Source organism: Diabrotica undecimpunctata, chromosome 2, assembly GCF_040954645.1.
Source record: "Diabrotica undecimpunctata isolate CICGRU chromosome 2, icDiaUnde3, whole genome shotgun sequence".
In the NCBI taxonomy this organism is placed as follows: domain Eukaryota; kingdom Metazoa; phylum Arthropoda; class Insecta; order Coleoptera; family Chrysomelidae; genus Diabrotica; species Diabrotica undecimpunctata.
The window spans coordinates 67,723,583-67,740,835 of record NC_092804.1 but is presented as its reverse complement, the minus strand read 5'-3'; the positions used below and the strand labels follow the sequence as shown (position 1 = coordinate 67,740,835).

The window sequence follows — 17,253 nt, the reverse complement described above, 5'->3', positions numbered from 1 at the left end:
GTACAATTAGCAATCACTATTCGTCGAATCACAGTACTTGCTCTAAAAAGTGCTAGTATTTCTGATCCAACGAATATGGATTCCCAGCTCTACCAACGAGGAGGTTTATACTAGGATGATTTTATCTGGTAAGGATGAAACACGACGTTCTACCAAACGCAAATAAAACTGAAGGCCGCTTACGAGAGGTTTGGATAACTCCGGTTGCACACACTTCAATCAATTACGTCTGGCAAACGACGTGCCAAGCAAAACCACAATTGCAGAGTGATATGAAAATTATATCTAATTTACATTGAAATCAAACTGCCAAGGTAAGAGTTGACAACCAGAACACCCGAGATATCAAAATACAGAGAGGAGTCCGCTAGGATTGCGTGCTGTCACCACTACTCTTCAATGTCTACAGTGAAGCGGTATTTAAAGAAGCGCTCTCAGATTCTATAAAAGATATATCTATCAATGGAGAAGTTTTGAATAACTTGCGTTTTGCAGACGATACAGTAATAATGATGGATAACAACAATGATTTATAGAACGTAATGCAACGACTTAATGAATGCCGTCATGAATACGGACTAAGGATGAATGTGAAAAAAACTAAATGCATGATCATGACTAAATCAGCAGATGCAAACATCCAATTGATTGTTGAGGATACTGTAATTGAGAGTGTGGATACTTACAAATACTTAGGAACATGAATAACATCAAATGTAGCCAAACCAAAGAAATTAAGACACGTATTGAAATAGCACGTGGATCATTCGTTAGAACTTAAAAAGTTTCTTTGTTGTCGGGATGTAAGGTTAGGACGACGCCTAAGAATGATTCGGTGTTACGTATTCACTACTCTCATTTTGGCTCGGAAGCATGGACATTAAAACAAGTGCATCTAAATAAATTTGAATGGCCGCCTTTGAATTTTGGTGTTACAGAAGAATCCTACGAATATCAGGGACTCAAAGAATGTCAAACGCAGAAGTTACTAGAAGACTAGGAAATTAAGCTGAAATAATATTGACTATCAAAAGAAGAAAACTTAGGCCATGTTATGAGAGGGCAAAGATATTGTTTATGCAAGGCAAAATTCGAGGAACGCGAAATGTGGGAAGACGAAGAATATCGTGGCTTTAGAACTTGAGGGAATGGTTTGAATTCAGTAGTGCAGAACTATTTAGAGCGGCAGTCAACAGGGTCCCCATAGCCATGATGATTTCCAACCTTCGATAGAAGATGAGACTTAAAGAAGAAGATTGAGTGATAATATAACAAAAGTATTTTTATTCAATGAGTAACTAACAAAAAATATAAGCCATAACAATACGCAATGAATGTACCAATAAATGTGATGTTATGGAAATATCATATTCCCTTAATGAAATACAAGATTCCTAAAACTCCTACAAGATAATATGTTTTGTATAATAATATAACAAGATTATTTGTATTCAATAAATAAAACAGAAAGCAAAACAATATATAATTGATGTAACAATTTTTAGATTGTTATATCAACAGTATTCTAAGCCAGGAATTTTTAATAAAACATTCTTAACTGCCGATTGTGACGCGCAGTTATTAATAAGTAAAACGCCATTTGTTCTTATTAAACCGTAAACGGTAGGCTTTGAAAATGACAGTTTTCATATTATTACCTTTTTAATCGGTCTGTGTGGCTTATCTTTATTGTTAAAAATGATTTTTTCTGTAGAGTTAACAAATATGATCTGGGTATTAGGAGAAAGTTGTCGATATAATTCTTCTTTTTTTGTTACAGGTTTACCAAATTCTTTAGAGGATACATCTAATGCTTACCAGCCTCCAGAACAATTACAATTAGATATGAATTTTGACGATTTAGATGACGACGAGCTAGACACATATATAATGACTGACAATGAAGTACACAATAAGAAAACAATGTGGTATAGGCGGAATGCTACTTACTTAGAAGAACAAAAAATAAAAGCAGAAAAGATCCAAAAGGAACGGGAAGAGGGCAAACCCGAAAAAAAGAGAAAACGAGCTACCAGAAAAAAGACTGTAGGGCCAGCAAATTCAGCGGGGGAAGCCATAGAAAAGATTCTACAAGAAAAGAAAGTATCAACGAAGATCAATTATGATGTTCTTAAAAGTCTAAATGTTGCAACTATTCAGAATGAAGCTGTTATTGTAGATGAAGAAGATTCGGCTGCTACGTCAGAGTCTATAAAGCGTAGAAGATTATCTTCAGTTTCTAATTATATTGAGCAAGCTCCGGAGAAGACATCTAAGCGGAAGACAGGTACGTATTTTTATGAAAAATTGCATGCCTGATAGGTACATTAGTTTGTAGCCGATATAACACATCAGGAGAACTATAAAAAATATATTTAAAAAATGTCAGGTAAAAGATTGTTCATAGTTATGTATACAAGTAAAATGATAAATGAAAAGATATGGGAGCTTGTCATTGTTTCATTTTAAAAGAATTATTTCTAATAATCAAAAACTTATGTCTTCTAGTGTACATAATATTCTCTATGAGTATTTAATATATAGGTATAATGCATTTAAAAAAGATGGGAAGATATCAAGTAGTCCACGTCCACTTAACGTTACTACTACAAAGAATTTTTCTCTCCATAAGTTCTTACCGTATTTTTTCTCTCAACTATATATCTTTATGCTTTTAAAACCCTTGATAATTTTCACGTGATTCATTGCATAGCTCGATTATACTATATCTTCTCCATAGATATCTACTGGTTCTTTCATTGTGTTTTCTTCCGCTTGTTCCTTTTATTTAATTGGACTGTCTTTTATTTTACTGTATACGAACAGTAAAAGGATGTGTCATCTGTATATTTATAAATGAAATTTGCCAATTTTCAATATTTTTTCCAATTATTTCTTTTTAAATGTAATTCCGACTCCAACTTTACCCTTTCTTATCTACACCACTGCAGCAGTGAATAACTTTCGCTTTTATCTTGGTGCCGTATCCTTTCTTTTTCGTCTCGGTTTGTTACTATTATGTTCTCCTGTCTTATACGTTCTATGTACTGATTAAAAGTTTTCCTTGGCTTTTATTTCTTGTTTTACGGTTGACCTTCAGAGCTAGGCTTTTCAAGTCTAAGCAGAACTGTTCCATATATCTGACAGAAATCCCACTGATTATTTCTCTTAGCCTCTTATTCATTTTTTTTCATTCTACTCTTTGTTTTTTCGGCCTCTAGGTTTTACTTGTTCAGCTGATAACGGCTAGTTCAGACGCTATTAGTAGCCGTCCACTCTGGATCTTTATCCAAGCAACTCAAAATCAATATGTGACTGTCACCTGTACTTATCTGAATCACAACTGGAATATGTTTCAATAATTTTGGATCAGTAATGACAGCAGTGAAACTAAAATGGAATTGAGCAGGCCATGTAGTGAGAATGGATGACTCACGATGGACGAGCAACATTACACATTGGAGGTCAAGAGCAGACAAACGTAGTAGAGGAAGACCACCTACACCTTGGGCTGACGACATCAGGCGTATCACCAAAAATTGGCAACAAAGAGCACAAAATCGCAAAGAATGGAGGAGTTTAAGGGAGGCCTATGTCCAGCAGTGGACGTGATAAATGAAGGCTGGATGATGATGATAATGAATGACAGCAGCTGCCCTCTGTTCTCAGTTAAGAATATAACGATGAAGTTGTACCCTTGAATTGATATCAAATTCTGATCTTTTTGTGCTTGTTGTAGTTAATTATAAATAATGTGTCCCTGAGCTGCTATTAATTTGTTAGTGTTGGTATATTCTTATTGCTTTCGTCCTCTTTCAGTATTGGTACCCACACCGTGGCCCTTATGATTTGTCATCTATGTAAGATAATTACATGGTGTAATAAATGTACATTTTACATTATGTAAAAAAATTTAAATCGGTATGATATATCATCCAAGTATAACGGGTTGCCGACTTTGATGTTGTTGTTGTTTTTTTTAATGATAACAGCGCTTTTTATATGAAAAACATATAGTTAAGTTTCAGCCTTCTATGTGTTTGTTTTAATAAGATTTGTTACTAGTTCTTTTCTTTTATTCAATCAATGATTAATGTTCTTATTTTAATAAATAATTATTGTATTTCATTAGTCCAAGATACCAATTTGTTTGGATCTACATTTAATACTCAGTATTCAGGTTTTTTACCTAATTTTCTCAAATATGGATCAGATGTGACAAACTGTAGTTAATTTTTATTTATTTTTAATCTAAAATACAAATTTACTTTTTTAGGTACTACTGTTGGTCTTCCAGTATTCGAAGAGACGAATACAAAAACAGTAAACTCTGCCAAAAATGTAGTTCCAGCAGAATCGGCCAAAAAGGAAGATATGTCTGAAGAAGAGGAAGAATATTACGATGAAGAGCAAGTCGAAGGAGGTGAAGAAGCTAACAATGAAATGGGAGTTCTTCAAATGCTTCGGCAACATAGAGAAGATGAAGACGAAGCCGATTACGGATATAATTATTTTGAAGAAGCTGACTATTAGTATTATTCCAGGCAAAATGCAGTGCATTTAGAATGATACTCAAAACTGAAGTATGGTGTAAAAAATCGTACCTATATTTATTTATAAATATTTTGGAACTAGTAAAGTAAAACAAAAATCTGCCAGAAATTGAACGCTTTAAATTACTCTGAAACTGATTTCTTATTACGGATATTAGTTCCGTAGTCATTCACGTAAAAACTCTCGAACTTTTTTTGAATATATTTTGATTATTTGGTATTTGCAAAAAGGATTTACCAGATTTCATTCATATTTTTCGAAACATGCTTATTTTATGGAGTATCAGATAACCATAATATTTAAGTAATAATACAATTTGTTTTGATCTCTGATACCTTACAGTCTATTTAGTGAATACTGATTAATTCATATTAATTTTTCTGGCCTTTTTTTCCATTTATTTATGGATCTTAAAATGTTTATTTGAAATTTTTACTATACTGTTAAAAAAAGGGGAGAATGTTGAGTAGAAAATACATTACTTTTATTAGCGTTATTGATATTTTATTGCAGTCATTAGAAATTTGCTTTATGTATTGTATGTATGTACTGAAAATTGTACAATTTTATGGACAAAGCTTACAAAAAGTCAGCAAATAGCAATTACAATTTACTGAAATTACATAAATCGTCAATATCACAAAATAAAAGATAATAAAATCAACAATCAATTGCAAAATTTACGAAATTTTTACGAACTAATAGGTTGAAGTTGCTGCATATGATACCCAAATATAGATAAAAATACTTCAGTTACTTGAACATAAAGGTACTGTAATTTCTTAGTTATTCGTTAAGAAACTCTTTTACTGAATAATATGGTCGTTCACATAGATAGGCTTTTGTCATTTTCTGGAACTTGGGAAAAGATGTTGCAGATTTAAGTTGTAAAGGAAGATGGTTGTATAGTTTTTTTGCAGAATGTAATATAAATTTCTGTACTGAGTGGACGGGATCGGTAAATAGAATTGAATTTCCGGTGGAATAGTCATAGGTCTTGCTGGAAAAATCCCGTGATTTTTGAAGTAGCTTTTGCAATGTGTTGATCTTCTGAGGCCAAACAGATACCGTATTACTCTTTTTTGAAATTTAAAAATAACATAAGATAAACAGATCTTATTGGATAGCAGTTTCTTAGTTAACAAATCAATATGAAGAGGCCATTTAAAGTTTCTTCTTCTTCAGCCTTAAGTAATTCAACTTTGGACATAGGCCTCCCCCAAATCAATCCAGTGTTTTCTATTTTGCGCCACTTGCTTCCAGTTGTGTCCTCCGATCTTCTTAATGTCATCAGCCCATCTCATTTGTGGTCTTCCTCTGCTTCTCTTTCCTAACCATGGTCTCCATTGTTGTATTTCGTGGTTCCATATTTTATCCTTCAGTCGGACATTTTGTCCTGCAAAGCTCCATTTTAATTTGGCAGCATGTTATCCTGCGTCTTTTACTTTGGTTTTGCTTCTAATCCATTGTTTGTTTTTCTTGTCTATAAGTCTCACCCCGAGCATTGATCTTTCCTTCGCTCTTTGTGCCTTTACTATTTTATCCATATTAGACTTGGTGAGTGTCCACGTCTGTGAACCATACGTGAGTATAGAGAGGATACACTGATCGTAAATTCTGGTTTTCAAATATTGTTCCATTTTAGTGCTTTTCAAGACCTAACTCAGTTTTCCAAATCCTGCCCACGCTAACCTTATTCTTCTGGTAATTTCGGCAGTTTTATTTTCTTTGTTAACTTTCATTATCTGTCCCAGGTAGATGTATTAGCTTACTGTTTCTAAATTTATGTCGTTAAACTTTATTTCTCTAATGTTCGGTGTATTTGTCATTATTTTTGTTTTTCCAAGTTCATCTTAAGAACTATTTTTCCGAAGTTTGAAATAGTTGTCTCATCATGGTCTAGTTCTTCGAAACTTGTAGCGAATATTACAATGTCATCAGTGTATCTCAAATGACTCAGTTTTCTTCCATTAACATTTATTCCTGTATCTGCCCAGTTAATGTCTTTGAACACGTCTTCCAGTCCAAGCGTGAATAGCTTTGGTGAGATAACATCTCAATCCCGAACTCCTCTGTTCATTTGTATAGCTTTGGTTTTCGCATCTATTTGCATTTTCATTGTAGCATTCTTATAAATATTATGTATGAACATTCTGTATCGGGAGTCTATCCTGCAGTTGTTCATATGCTATCCAATGTATAAGTTCAAGTGATATTCATTGGCTTTCTCTATTAGCATTCTGACTGTAAGAAGATGATCCGCTGTACTGTAACCCTTTCGGAATCCTGCCTTCTCTACCGGTTGATAGCTATCGAGCTTCGACGTTAACCTGGTAACTCTCATGAACAGTTTGTACATTTGGGACAGCAGGGAGATTGGCCTATAGTTCTTTAGATCTCCCCTGTCTCCTTTTTTGAAGAGAAGTATTGTCAAACTTTCATTCCAATCATCTGGGACTTTTTTCCCAAAAAATTTTCAATTTGAGAATAATTTCACTCCCCTCCTACAACATTTCTACAAGTGGGCCCGGAGCCTTATTGTTCTTTAGTTGTGCCATAGGTTGTTTTATTTCGAAGGATTCTAGGTTAAGGAGGATTTCTTAGTTGACATTCGTTATCTTTCTCTTAAGATCTTCCTTTGCAGTGTTATCTGATTTCTTGTTTGAGGAATATAAATCACGGTAAAATGTTTGAGTAACTTTTAGGATTTCGTTATTTCCTCTTATTTCTTTTCCATCTTTATCCTTCAAAGAGATTATTATCTGTCTATAAAAATACCCAGAAATTTTTACAGAATCAACGACACTGATCTGATTTTATTGGCTGTTATTAAGAAGCAAGGGTTGAAGAGCTTTATAGGATAATGTTACTGTCTTATCCATGTTAAAAGAGAGTAAATTAGAGTTGGATTAGGTTTTTATTGCAAGTAGATCAGAAGTTATAGTTGCATGAAGAGTTGCAATATTAGAGTTCCTCCAGGTGATACTGGTATCATCAGCAAAAAGAAATTTTTCCATCGATTTTTAAGTTGGTGATGTCATTTCTAAAGACAAGGAAAAGTAGAGGACCCAATATTGAACCTTGTGGTACTCCTCTTTCAATGATTTTGTGACTAGAGTCAGTATTATTTGGTCTAACCGGTTATTTCGTATTCCCAAAGTAAAATTGGCACCGATTTAAATAAATACCTCGAATTCAGTAAAAATTGAGGTTTTTTATCAAAATATGGTTTTCACAATCAAAAGCTTTAACACAGTCATAAAAAGCAGTGGCAGTGTAAAGATTATTGTTGAGTGCTTGGTAAACCTCATGTAGTACAGAAAACATAGCATCACTGGTACATTTATTAGATAAAAAACTGAACTGATTTTATGATCAGATTCAAGCAATATTAGAAGAGGATTCTCATTTAGAGGAAACAGATGAAATATATGCGGTGTATATACCTCCTTCAGTTGATACGCTAACTGATGAAGAAAACCTGGACGATAATCTTATGCATGCGGAAGGAATTGCGACCAACTTTACCGGAACGTTTGAGATTCACATAAAGTCCGGAGATCAAACTGAAAGCTCAACGGAAGTAGTCGCCGAATCATCTACTAGTCGCGGTAAGAGAAGAAAAGTATCATCATCAAAATTTAACACTTCCTGGTCGAAAGTTTCACATAAATATTCCTCTTCGCCAACGGAAAATACATTTTCTAAAAAGGAGCAACTTCAACTAAATGTTAGTGGGAAACACCTTTTGAAGTGTTTTCTTTATTTTTTGATAACCTATAATGCATAAAATAGTAAAGTATAGCCTGAAATATGCTCAAGATAAAAATCAACTAAATTTCAAATTTTCTGTTTCTCAACTGCAAAAGTTTATAGGAATTTTAATACTTAGTGAGTATCATACACTTCCAGCTTGCGATATGTATTGGTCTGAGGACCTAGATGTAAAACTGGTGAGAAATGATATGAATCGCTTTATATTCCGGAATATAAAAAAATGTCATGTCTCAGACAATATTGAACTGGACAAAAATAATAATTCCAAGTTATGTCCATTATTTTCACATATGAATGAACGAAATTTACAATTTGGAATTTTTGCTGACGATTTATCAGTAGACGAACAAATTTTTCCTGATTTTGGACGACACTACAAAGATGTTCATGAAGAAAAAACCAGTGCGGTTTGGTTTTAAAATATGGTGTTTGCATACTTTTGAGGGATATCTTTTTCAATTCATACCATATGGTGGCGCCAAACCTGAGGGACAGAAAAATGAATTTACCCTAGGTACACAAGTAATTATATATCGACTCTCTGTAGTGCCTAGACTTTCAGAATATCGGGTGTTTTTTGATAATTTCTTCTCCACTTTTGCTCTGTTTCACATTCTTAAAGAAAAAGGCGTTTTCTTTACTTGCACTGTACGTGCAATCGTATATCAGAATGCCCATTAGAGAGCAGTAAGGTAATTGAGAAGAAAAATAAGGGTGAGTTCGATCATGCGTTTGACAATGAGACGGAGAAAACAATAGTAAGATGGAATGACAATTCCGTGGTTACTGTAGCAAGTAATCATGCCAGAATCCAACCAGTAGTAAATGTGAAAAGATACAATCGAAAACATCGCAAGGAAGATTCAATACCTGAACCCAATATGATAAATGATTATAACCGACATATGGGAGGCGTCGATGTACTTGATAATTCAGTAGCGAACTACAGAATACGAGTAAGAGGTAAGAAGTATTGGTGGCCCCTTTTTATCAATCTAATTGACTGTACTATTGTAAATTCATGACGAATTTACAATATCGCTAATGAAAGCTGAATGTCTCACATACAATTCCGTTCCTCACTGCAGAATGAAAACAGATTGGCAGTACAAAATTCTAAAGTAGAAGAAATCATATTCAACACCATCAACTGCTGCATTGGGTCGTCCTTCTAAAGGAAATTTACCATCTAATTTAAGATAAGACCAGATTGGCCATAATATTGAACGAGAACATGGTGGTTGAAGACGTAGATGCAGAGTATGTAAAACCAACTCGGTTTATCAGTGCGTCAAATGTAAAGTACTCTTGAATGCTGGCTGTTTTGGTGAATTTCATAAAAAATAATTTAGGTGTACCATAATTAGGTGTCAGTTTTTATAAATCAACGTTTTCTTTATTACTATATATATATAATAACGGATTTATTACGGCTGTCGCCGCTTCTCCGCCCCCAATTTCCATCTTTTTCTGTCATATGCAGTTGCCTCTTCTAAGTCTCTTGCCGCCATTGCTTCATCAATATCGTTGCGCCAACTTCTCCGTGGTCGTCCTCTCTTTCTTCTTTCAGGAGGGATCCATTCCAGTACTCTCCTAGGCCATCTGTACTCTGGCATTCTTTTAACATGTCCGAACCAGATTAATTGTTTTCTTTCTATGTCATCATTGATATTTCTCTCCATTTTATTTCGTTTCTTATTTGTTCGTTTCTAACTCTCTCCAGTTTCGATCTACCGCAGCTTCGTCTCAGATAATCCATTTCTGTCGTCAAAAGTTTGTTTCTATTAGCTTTGGTGACGTCCCATACTTCCGAACCGTAAAGTGTAATACTTTGGACTATACTACCGTAAATGTGTTTTTTGGTTTCTCGTCGAATTGTTTTTTGCCAGAGAAGAGAGTTTAAGGCACGGGTCGCTGCTCTGCCCTTGTTTATTCTTTCCCTGATTTCATCTGCGCTATTTCCCTTCTTGTTGAAAATGACCCCCAAATATTTGCAGGATTGCACGCCTTTGATTTTGTCGTCTTCCAAGACTAGGTCACATATTTCATCTGTTCCCACTGAGAGATATTCACATTTTGTCATATTCATGTTTAGACCTGCCACCTCATATTCTTCTTGCAGTTTTCTTACCATATAGCTAAGATCGTAGCTGTCTTCGGCAATTACTACCTGGTCATCCGCAAAGAAAAGTGTATATAGCTTGTTTTCTTCCACCGTTATTCCCATGTTTCTACATTTTTTTACCCATTTCACTAAGGATCTGTCCAAATAGATTTTAAATAAGGTGGGTGACAGACAGCAGCCTTGTCTTAGTCCTTTTGTTGTTTGAAAAGGAGAGGTGATTTCTTGTCCCATTTTAATTCTTGCAAAGTTTTGTTCGTAATATTTTTGAGTGGCGTTAATAAGAATTGGGTTTATTTTCAAGTTACCCATTTCTATCCATAGTTGGGAGATCGGTACACTGTCATATGCTTTTTCCAAATCTATTAAAGCTATATGAGTTTCTTTATTACTAACTACAACAAAATAATATTTATTTTATTTAAAATAAACTAAACAGGTTAGACAGCAAAAATTTTAAACTTTACTGATAAGTACTCATGACCGCTAAAGTTTTGTTAACGACACATTAATTTTAGGTATGTTGGTATTATTATAATAATTATTTTTGTGTAAGATAATATTCTTAGACCTATTTTTAATAAATATCTGAACTTTATTTGCATAATTTCCAATTATTTCAATGGTTGGCAATTAATGTGTTAACTTGCCTTAAAATTCGATTAAACGATGATGAATGCCTTTTCGTATAAGTTTTATTACATTACTGACAAAGAAATTACCCGAATATGTTACAAAAATAATCAAAAGGACTTAAGCATATTTTAGGCTCTTATTCTTTTTTTTTTTAATTTGTGTTTTAAAGAAAGCAGAAAATTGTAACTAAGTTATTCTTTTTTGGGATAAATTTATTTATAAAATGTTATACATTTCGATATTTATAACATCACGTGTAAGAAAATGTTCTAATTTGAATGCAAAACATCTCTAATAAAGAACTGCTTCCCAACTAAAACGCTTATCTTACCAAAACGGTAGGTTGTATATATATGTTACCGCGACTATACCTTCTGTTGTTAGTTTTCGAATTTCTCCTAAATATCACCTGTGTTAACTTGCCTTAAAATTCGATTAAACGGTGGTGAATGCCTTTTCGTATGAGTTTTATTACATTACTGACAAAGAAATCACCAGAATCAGTTACAAAAATAATCAAAATAACTTGAGCATATTTTAGGCTCTTATTCTTTTTTTTTAATTTGCCTTTTAAAGAAAGCAGAAAATTGTAACTAAGTTATTCTTGTTTGGGATAAATTTATTTATAAAATGTTATACATTTCGATATTTATAACATCATGTTTAACAAAATGTTCTAATCTGAATGCGAAACAACTCTAATAATTTAATTTATTAATTAAATTATTAATTAATTAAACTTTTTAATTTATTTTGAAAATAAAATGAATGCACTTTTTTTTTAATTGTTTGTTTTACAATATTATCATTTTCTTCGGTTTTCTTCCTTTTGGCGATTTGTTCCGAACAGTACTAGTTGGGTATTCATGTACAAGAACGGCAAGTGTTTAATTTAAATTGCTTTTAAATATTTATTTGGCAAATCAGGTAGTTTGTAATTAACTTGAAGTATTTTATAACTCTTACCTTTCATTGTTATATCACTTTTTATCATTCATTACTTTATTTATATATATTTGTTGCTAATTATAATAAACTTAAGTTACTCCAGAAAGTCTCTCGATCGGTTTTGGGTATTTTAGTAAAAATAAACATATAAGATGTTTAGTGTATAAATGAATATATTTTTCAGATATAGTAACTTATTAATCTATTATTATTATTGTTTTCTTTGATTTGTTTCTCTGTAAATTGTTATCAAATAAATTATTAATGATTTTTTCTGTTATTTGCTTATTTTACACTCGAAAGGCCTTTATTGGTGAAAGTTTCTTAAATACACTGAGATTTTCTATTTGATCATGTACATAAACAAGTTCAAGTATATTCTATATACCTCCATTGTCTATATATAGTAAGTGTAGTTTTACTAGTTGACGTAATACGTTAAAACGTGAGAAGCGTTACAAGAAAGAATCGAAGGAACCGACAGAATTCTTAATGTAAAGGTGGTAAAGGCTACTAGCTACGCTGTCCTTGACAAGAATTTGCCAAATATCAGTAGTGTATACGCAGATGACATGCTACTTATAGTTGCCGCCCGCAGTCGGTATACTAGAGCTTGTGGAATATCTAAACAGCTATGAAGTTGAAAATATCTGCGCGTTCGTTCGTCCAAAAATTACTAAAAAAAAAACGAAAACGTCTTAACTTATTCTTTTATTGAACTCCAATAGTCCAGTCAAAGTTTACACTGGTCAGGTTAACTATTTTTCTAGTAAAAACTATTAAATAAGCATGTATATTAAATACTATCCTATTTAGTCAGTAATAACATTGGTTTGTTTCTTTTCAATAAAAACCTTGATTTTTCGCAACAATAACAAGTTTTTTCAAAAAAAAAATAAATATTTTTTTGAAATACATGGTGATTCCATATACGTTTGGTTGTGTGTATTATATATATATATATATATATATATATATATATATATATATATATATATATATATATATATATATATATATATATATATGTATGTATGTATATAATCTTTGCAGATAAGTTAATTAGTAAACTCTTAAATATTGGGGAAATCTGCAAGAAAGACTCTAATGAGTATCAATAATTGTTTCGCCGAACGTTTTCGCCAAAGATGGCTTCTTCGGGGCTGCAAGAGAAGAAATTTTTTTTGTTACTATGTGAAAAAAGTTATCGTTGGAAATGTATGGTAGCTATGAACTTGAAACGCAAAGGTGTACCCAAGGCTGACCGAAAAAACTAATGCAACAACATTTAAAAGAAAAGACTTAATTCTTTGAGTTGTCGGCAATAAATAAATTTCTGATTGTTGAAAAGTTCACATGTGAAATTCTGTTTTACTAGAATGCATGCGCTGACATGTAAAAGTAGTTCTTATGATTCCTTATAATGTCATTAAGGTTCATTGGTGTAACAAAATGAAGTTAAATCCCAGTTTGGGATACTATTATTATTTATTAAGAAAATAATAAATAATTAAGAAAAATCTTAAATGGGTGACCTTGCGTTATTAGCATTAACACAACGTAAGGCTGTTACATTATGCTCGCCCAGAACGGTTTCAATATAGCTTTCAGTATTAAGAATACTCTGGATCACTGCAAAATCTGATCTACTATCTAACCGGTCCAGACACAGACCGTCATAGTTTCACTAGCAACTCAGCCGAGTATCTGATGGTAATAGGTAGATCTCATTCATCTTAGCATGTATAGACCATACATGCAGAGACGACCATTACAATGGTTTAGACGAAACCTAGAGTCATTCGTAAAGAGTACAGGTTGGTTCTTTTGTGATCTTTACACGAAACTTTCAAGTCTCTGAAAGTCTTCTTCGTATCGTTTAATCGCCTCCCATCATTTGCATTAGTATCATTCAACAGAACTCTAGCGGTAAATGTGCGTTCTGTTGCTATATTTACTTGCTCCCCGTGTGTATCACCAGCCTGCATAAAGCTTGTTCACAACCTGTGTCGTACTACAGTAGAGCTGGAAGATCTACACCATAAAAAGCTACATGTGCTTTTTCAAATCACAAAATGGATTTTGAAAATTTAAAAACTATCACCTTCATACTACTATTAATGATTTCCATAGTTTTTACTATATTCTGTCCGCCAACCGTTCTATCCTCACAATGTCCATGTTGTGAGTCTCTTTGCTTTTTCCCAATGATTAATGGTTTTCTTATAGTTTTTTCTGTTTTCGATTGCATTTTCTACCAGTCTGTCATAGTACTTCCCTATGTCTTCCTTAATACTTTTCTTCATTGTCTTACAAAGTTATATGTATTGTATTCTCTGTATGTTGTTACACACAACCAAACTTATGTGGAATCATCTGATATTTCTTATTATTTTAATCGAATTAAAAAAACAATCCTACGAACGTCAAAGAATATTTATTTTAAAGCAATTTAATCACTAATACATAAAAATTAAAGAAACCCATAAATTCTTAAATAATAAAATTGAAATTATTTGTTTTAAAGTCAACAGCATACAAAATTTCAATGTGCAAGGAATGATATTTAAATTGTTTTTATTTATTTATGTTTTTTTAGTAGTCGGTTACTAACCCTAGGCCCTATGCAAGCACCAATTCGCGTGGGCATGCTGCTAAACAAATTTTTCAAGATTTTATTGTGGTAGGTTGTTTCCTTTCTTGTTAGATCTTACTGATCCCAAGGATCTACTTCAACATTGGAGAACCTACACACAGCAACGATACTCAAACAACACTAGAAGAAACTCTGAAAGTGAATATAAAAGTGAACCCTCCCCCAAAATATTGAAGTCAGAAGTTGTAAGGCCAACCAAACAGAACAAATGGGGAAAAGCACCAGGCCTAGACGACATAATTCGAGGTTCTAACAATGTTGAGTGAAGACAATATAGACGCCTTGGTAGATCTTTTTAATGACTTTTATGGGTCCGGTCAAATACCACAGGATTGGCTTCAATCAACCTTTATACCAATCCCAAAAAAGCCAAACGCTAATAGTTGCGACCAATTCCGAATGATCAGCTTATTGAGCCAGGTCCTAAAACTCTTCTTAAAGATAATTCACACAAGAATATACAACAGATGTGAGACATTAGCCCCACACAGTTCGGTTTCAGACAAGGATTTGGCACAAGAGAAGCACTTTATAGCTTAACTGTCCTACTTCAGAAATGCAGAGATCGGCAAAAAGATGTCTTCCTATGCTTTATAGATTACCAGAAAGCGTTCGATTGTGTTAATCATTCAGAATTAGTAAGATTGCTCCAGAAACGTTCGATAGATGAGAATGACCTCAGACCTTAAAATCATAAAGAACCTTTATATGAATCAAATGGCATCTGTGTTCTGTCACCCCTCCTTTTTAATCTTTACTCTGAAACGATTTTCGCTAGAGCCTTAAGTGTCGTAATAATTAATACAGTCATAATAGCCGATAGCCAAGAAGCGCTACAACGACTAATAGATAGAATAAACACTGAAGGAGAACGACTGGGCTTGAAGATTAATATACACAAGACGAAGGTAATGGTGGTTAGCAGAACACGAAATATGCAATTAAATATAAGAGTAAACAATAAGAACATCCAAAAGGTCCCCAAGTTCAGATATCTCGGTAGTTGGATAACTGAAGATCTAGATCCAGACGTAGAGATACGTAGCAGGATTGAGCAAGCCCTAACAGCATTTACTAATATGACAACCTTGCTAAGCAACAGCAGCCTTAACTTAACGCTTCGATATCGCTTTGTAAAATGTTACATTTACTCCATACTACTATATGGTGTAGAAACCTGGACCATAAAGGCCAATGTGATGAACCGATTGGAGGCGTTTGAAATGTGGGTATTTAGAAGACTACTTAAAATTCCCTGGACAGATCACACAACAAATGTCGAAGTATTAAATCGAATGGGCAGAGAACAAGAATTGCTGCCAATAATAAAAAGCCAGAGTTGTCGCCAACATCCACCGTAAGAAGAAGAGCAAGCAGGCCACTACAGAATAGGAAATCTTCTGCTTCAAGGAAGTCTGTAGTGGTTCTGCTGGTATCTGGAGGTGCATTATCATGCATGAAAATTAAATTTTTTTCCACTGCACTTTTTCAGAGTCTAACTACAGGTTCTAGAACCATATCAACATACCTGCGAGCTACTAAAGTTAGTTGAATGGAAATTAAAGGAGTTTTTCACCGACCATATTACTTCCCCAGAACATAATTTCCAATGTTTCAGTTCTGTTGCTGCAATACTGCTGTATAGTCTTTGGGCATTAAGTCTTCTTCTTATCGTTTCAACTGAAATACTTATACCTGTACCTTCCAAAAGCTGCTTTTGGAGTTGCAGGTGAGAAAGTGTTAAGTCTGATCTAGCTGCTTGGACAATTAAATGATCGTGGCAAGCAGTTGTTACTTTTTGGGGACTTTATCTTTGTATATTCTTTAGCGTTCCTAACTCCTGATACCTAGCATAGGTTTTTAACACAACGACCTATGTTACGCCTACCACTGCAGTTATTGTCCCTTTGAGATATTCCTTGCTCCACAAGTCCAATATTCTTTCCCCTTTCCACACCCGTTAACCCCACATAAATCATGTTTTCGGTTTTGAAAGCGAAAGTTTTTCATTCAATTTACAACTAAAACAAATAATCTATATCCTACCGGGCTGTGTTATCTGATTGGTTTTATTGGTTTGTTTCTTTTCAATAAAAACCTTTATTTTTCGCAACAATAAGTTTAAAAAAAAAGAAAAAAATTAATATTGGTTTGAAATACATGGTGATTCCATATAAGTTTGGTTGTGTGTATTATATATTATAATTACGAATTTGTACTGGAACCAAGTAAGCTCGGGTCGAAGGCAACTTGAGCGACCAGGTGAAGATCGTGTGAGGAATGAGGCAGGACTGTGTGCTTTCGCTGACTCTTTTCAATATATACTCTGAAGCCCTCATGAACCTAGAGATGATAATCCGAATTAATTGAGAATATATCAGCAATCTCCTCTACGCCGGCGAAACTGTGCTACTAGCAACCAAGCTAAATGATTTACTGACCGTACTAGAACGCGACCAAATTTATGTTTATCAGCCATGCAAATTTAGATCCCAGGAATATCAATCCCCTTTAACGACATGTCCTGCCTAAGTGTCTCCTCCAGGTCTTCCTCTCATAC

The 17,253-nt window shown here is 33.6% G+C and overlaps 1 protein-coding gene across 1 annotated transcript in view; it reads left to right on the top strand.

Annotated features, from left to right (window-relative positions):
* Brf (Brf RNA polymerase III subunit) overlaps positions 1–12,308 on the top strand; it is a 30,577-nt gene extending 18,269 nt beyond the window's left edge. Inside the window, exons 3-4 of the mRNA XM_072523062.1 lie at positions 1,781–2,287; positions 4,277–12,308. Of these exons, the coding sequence (XP_072379163.1) occupies positions 1,781–2,287; positions 4,277–4,533 (764 nt within the window). The 3' untranslated portion in view covers positions 4,534–12,308. The remainder of the gene's footprint in view (positions 1–1,780; positions 2,288–4,276) is intronic.
* The last annotated feature ends 4,945 nt before the right edge of the window (positions 12,309–17,253 follow it).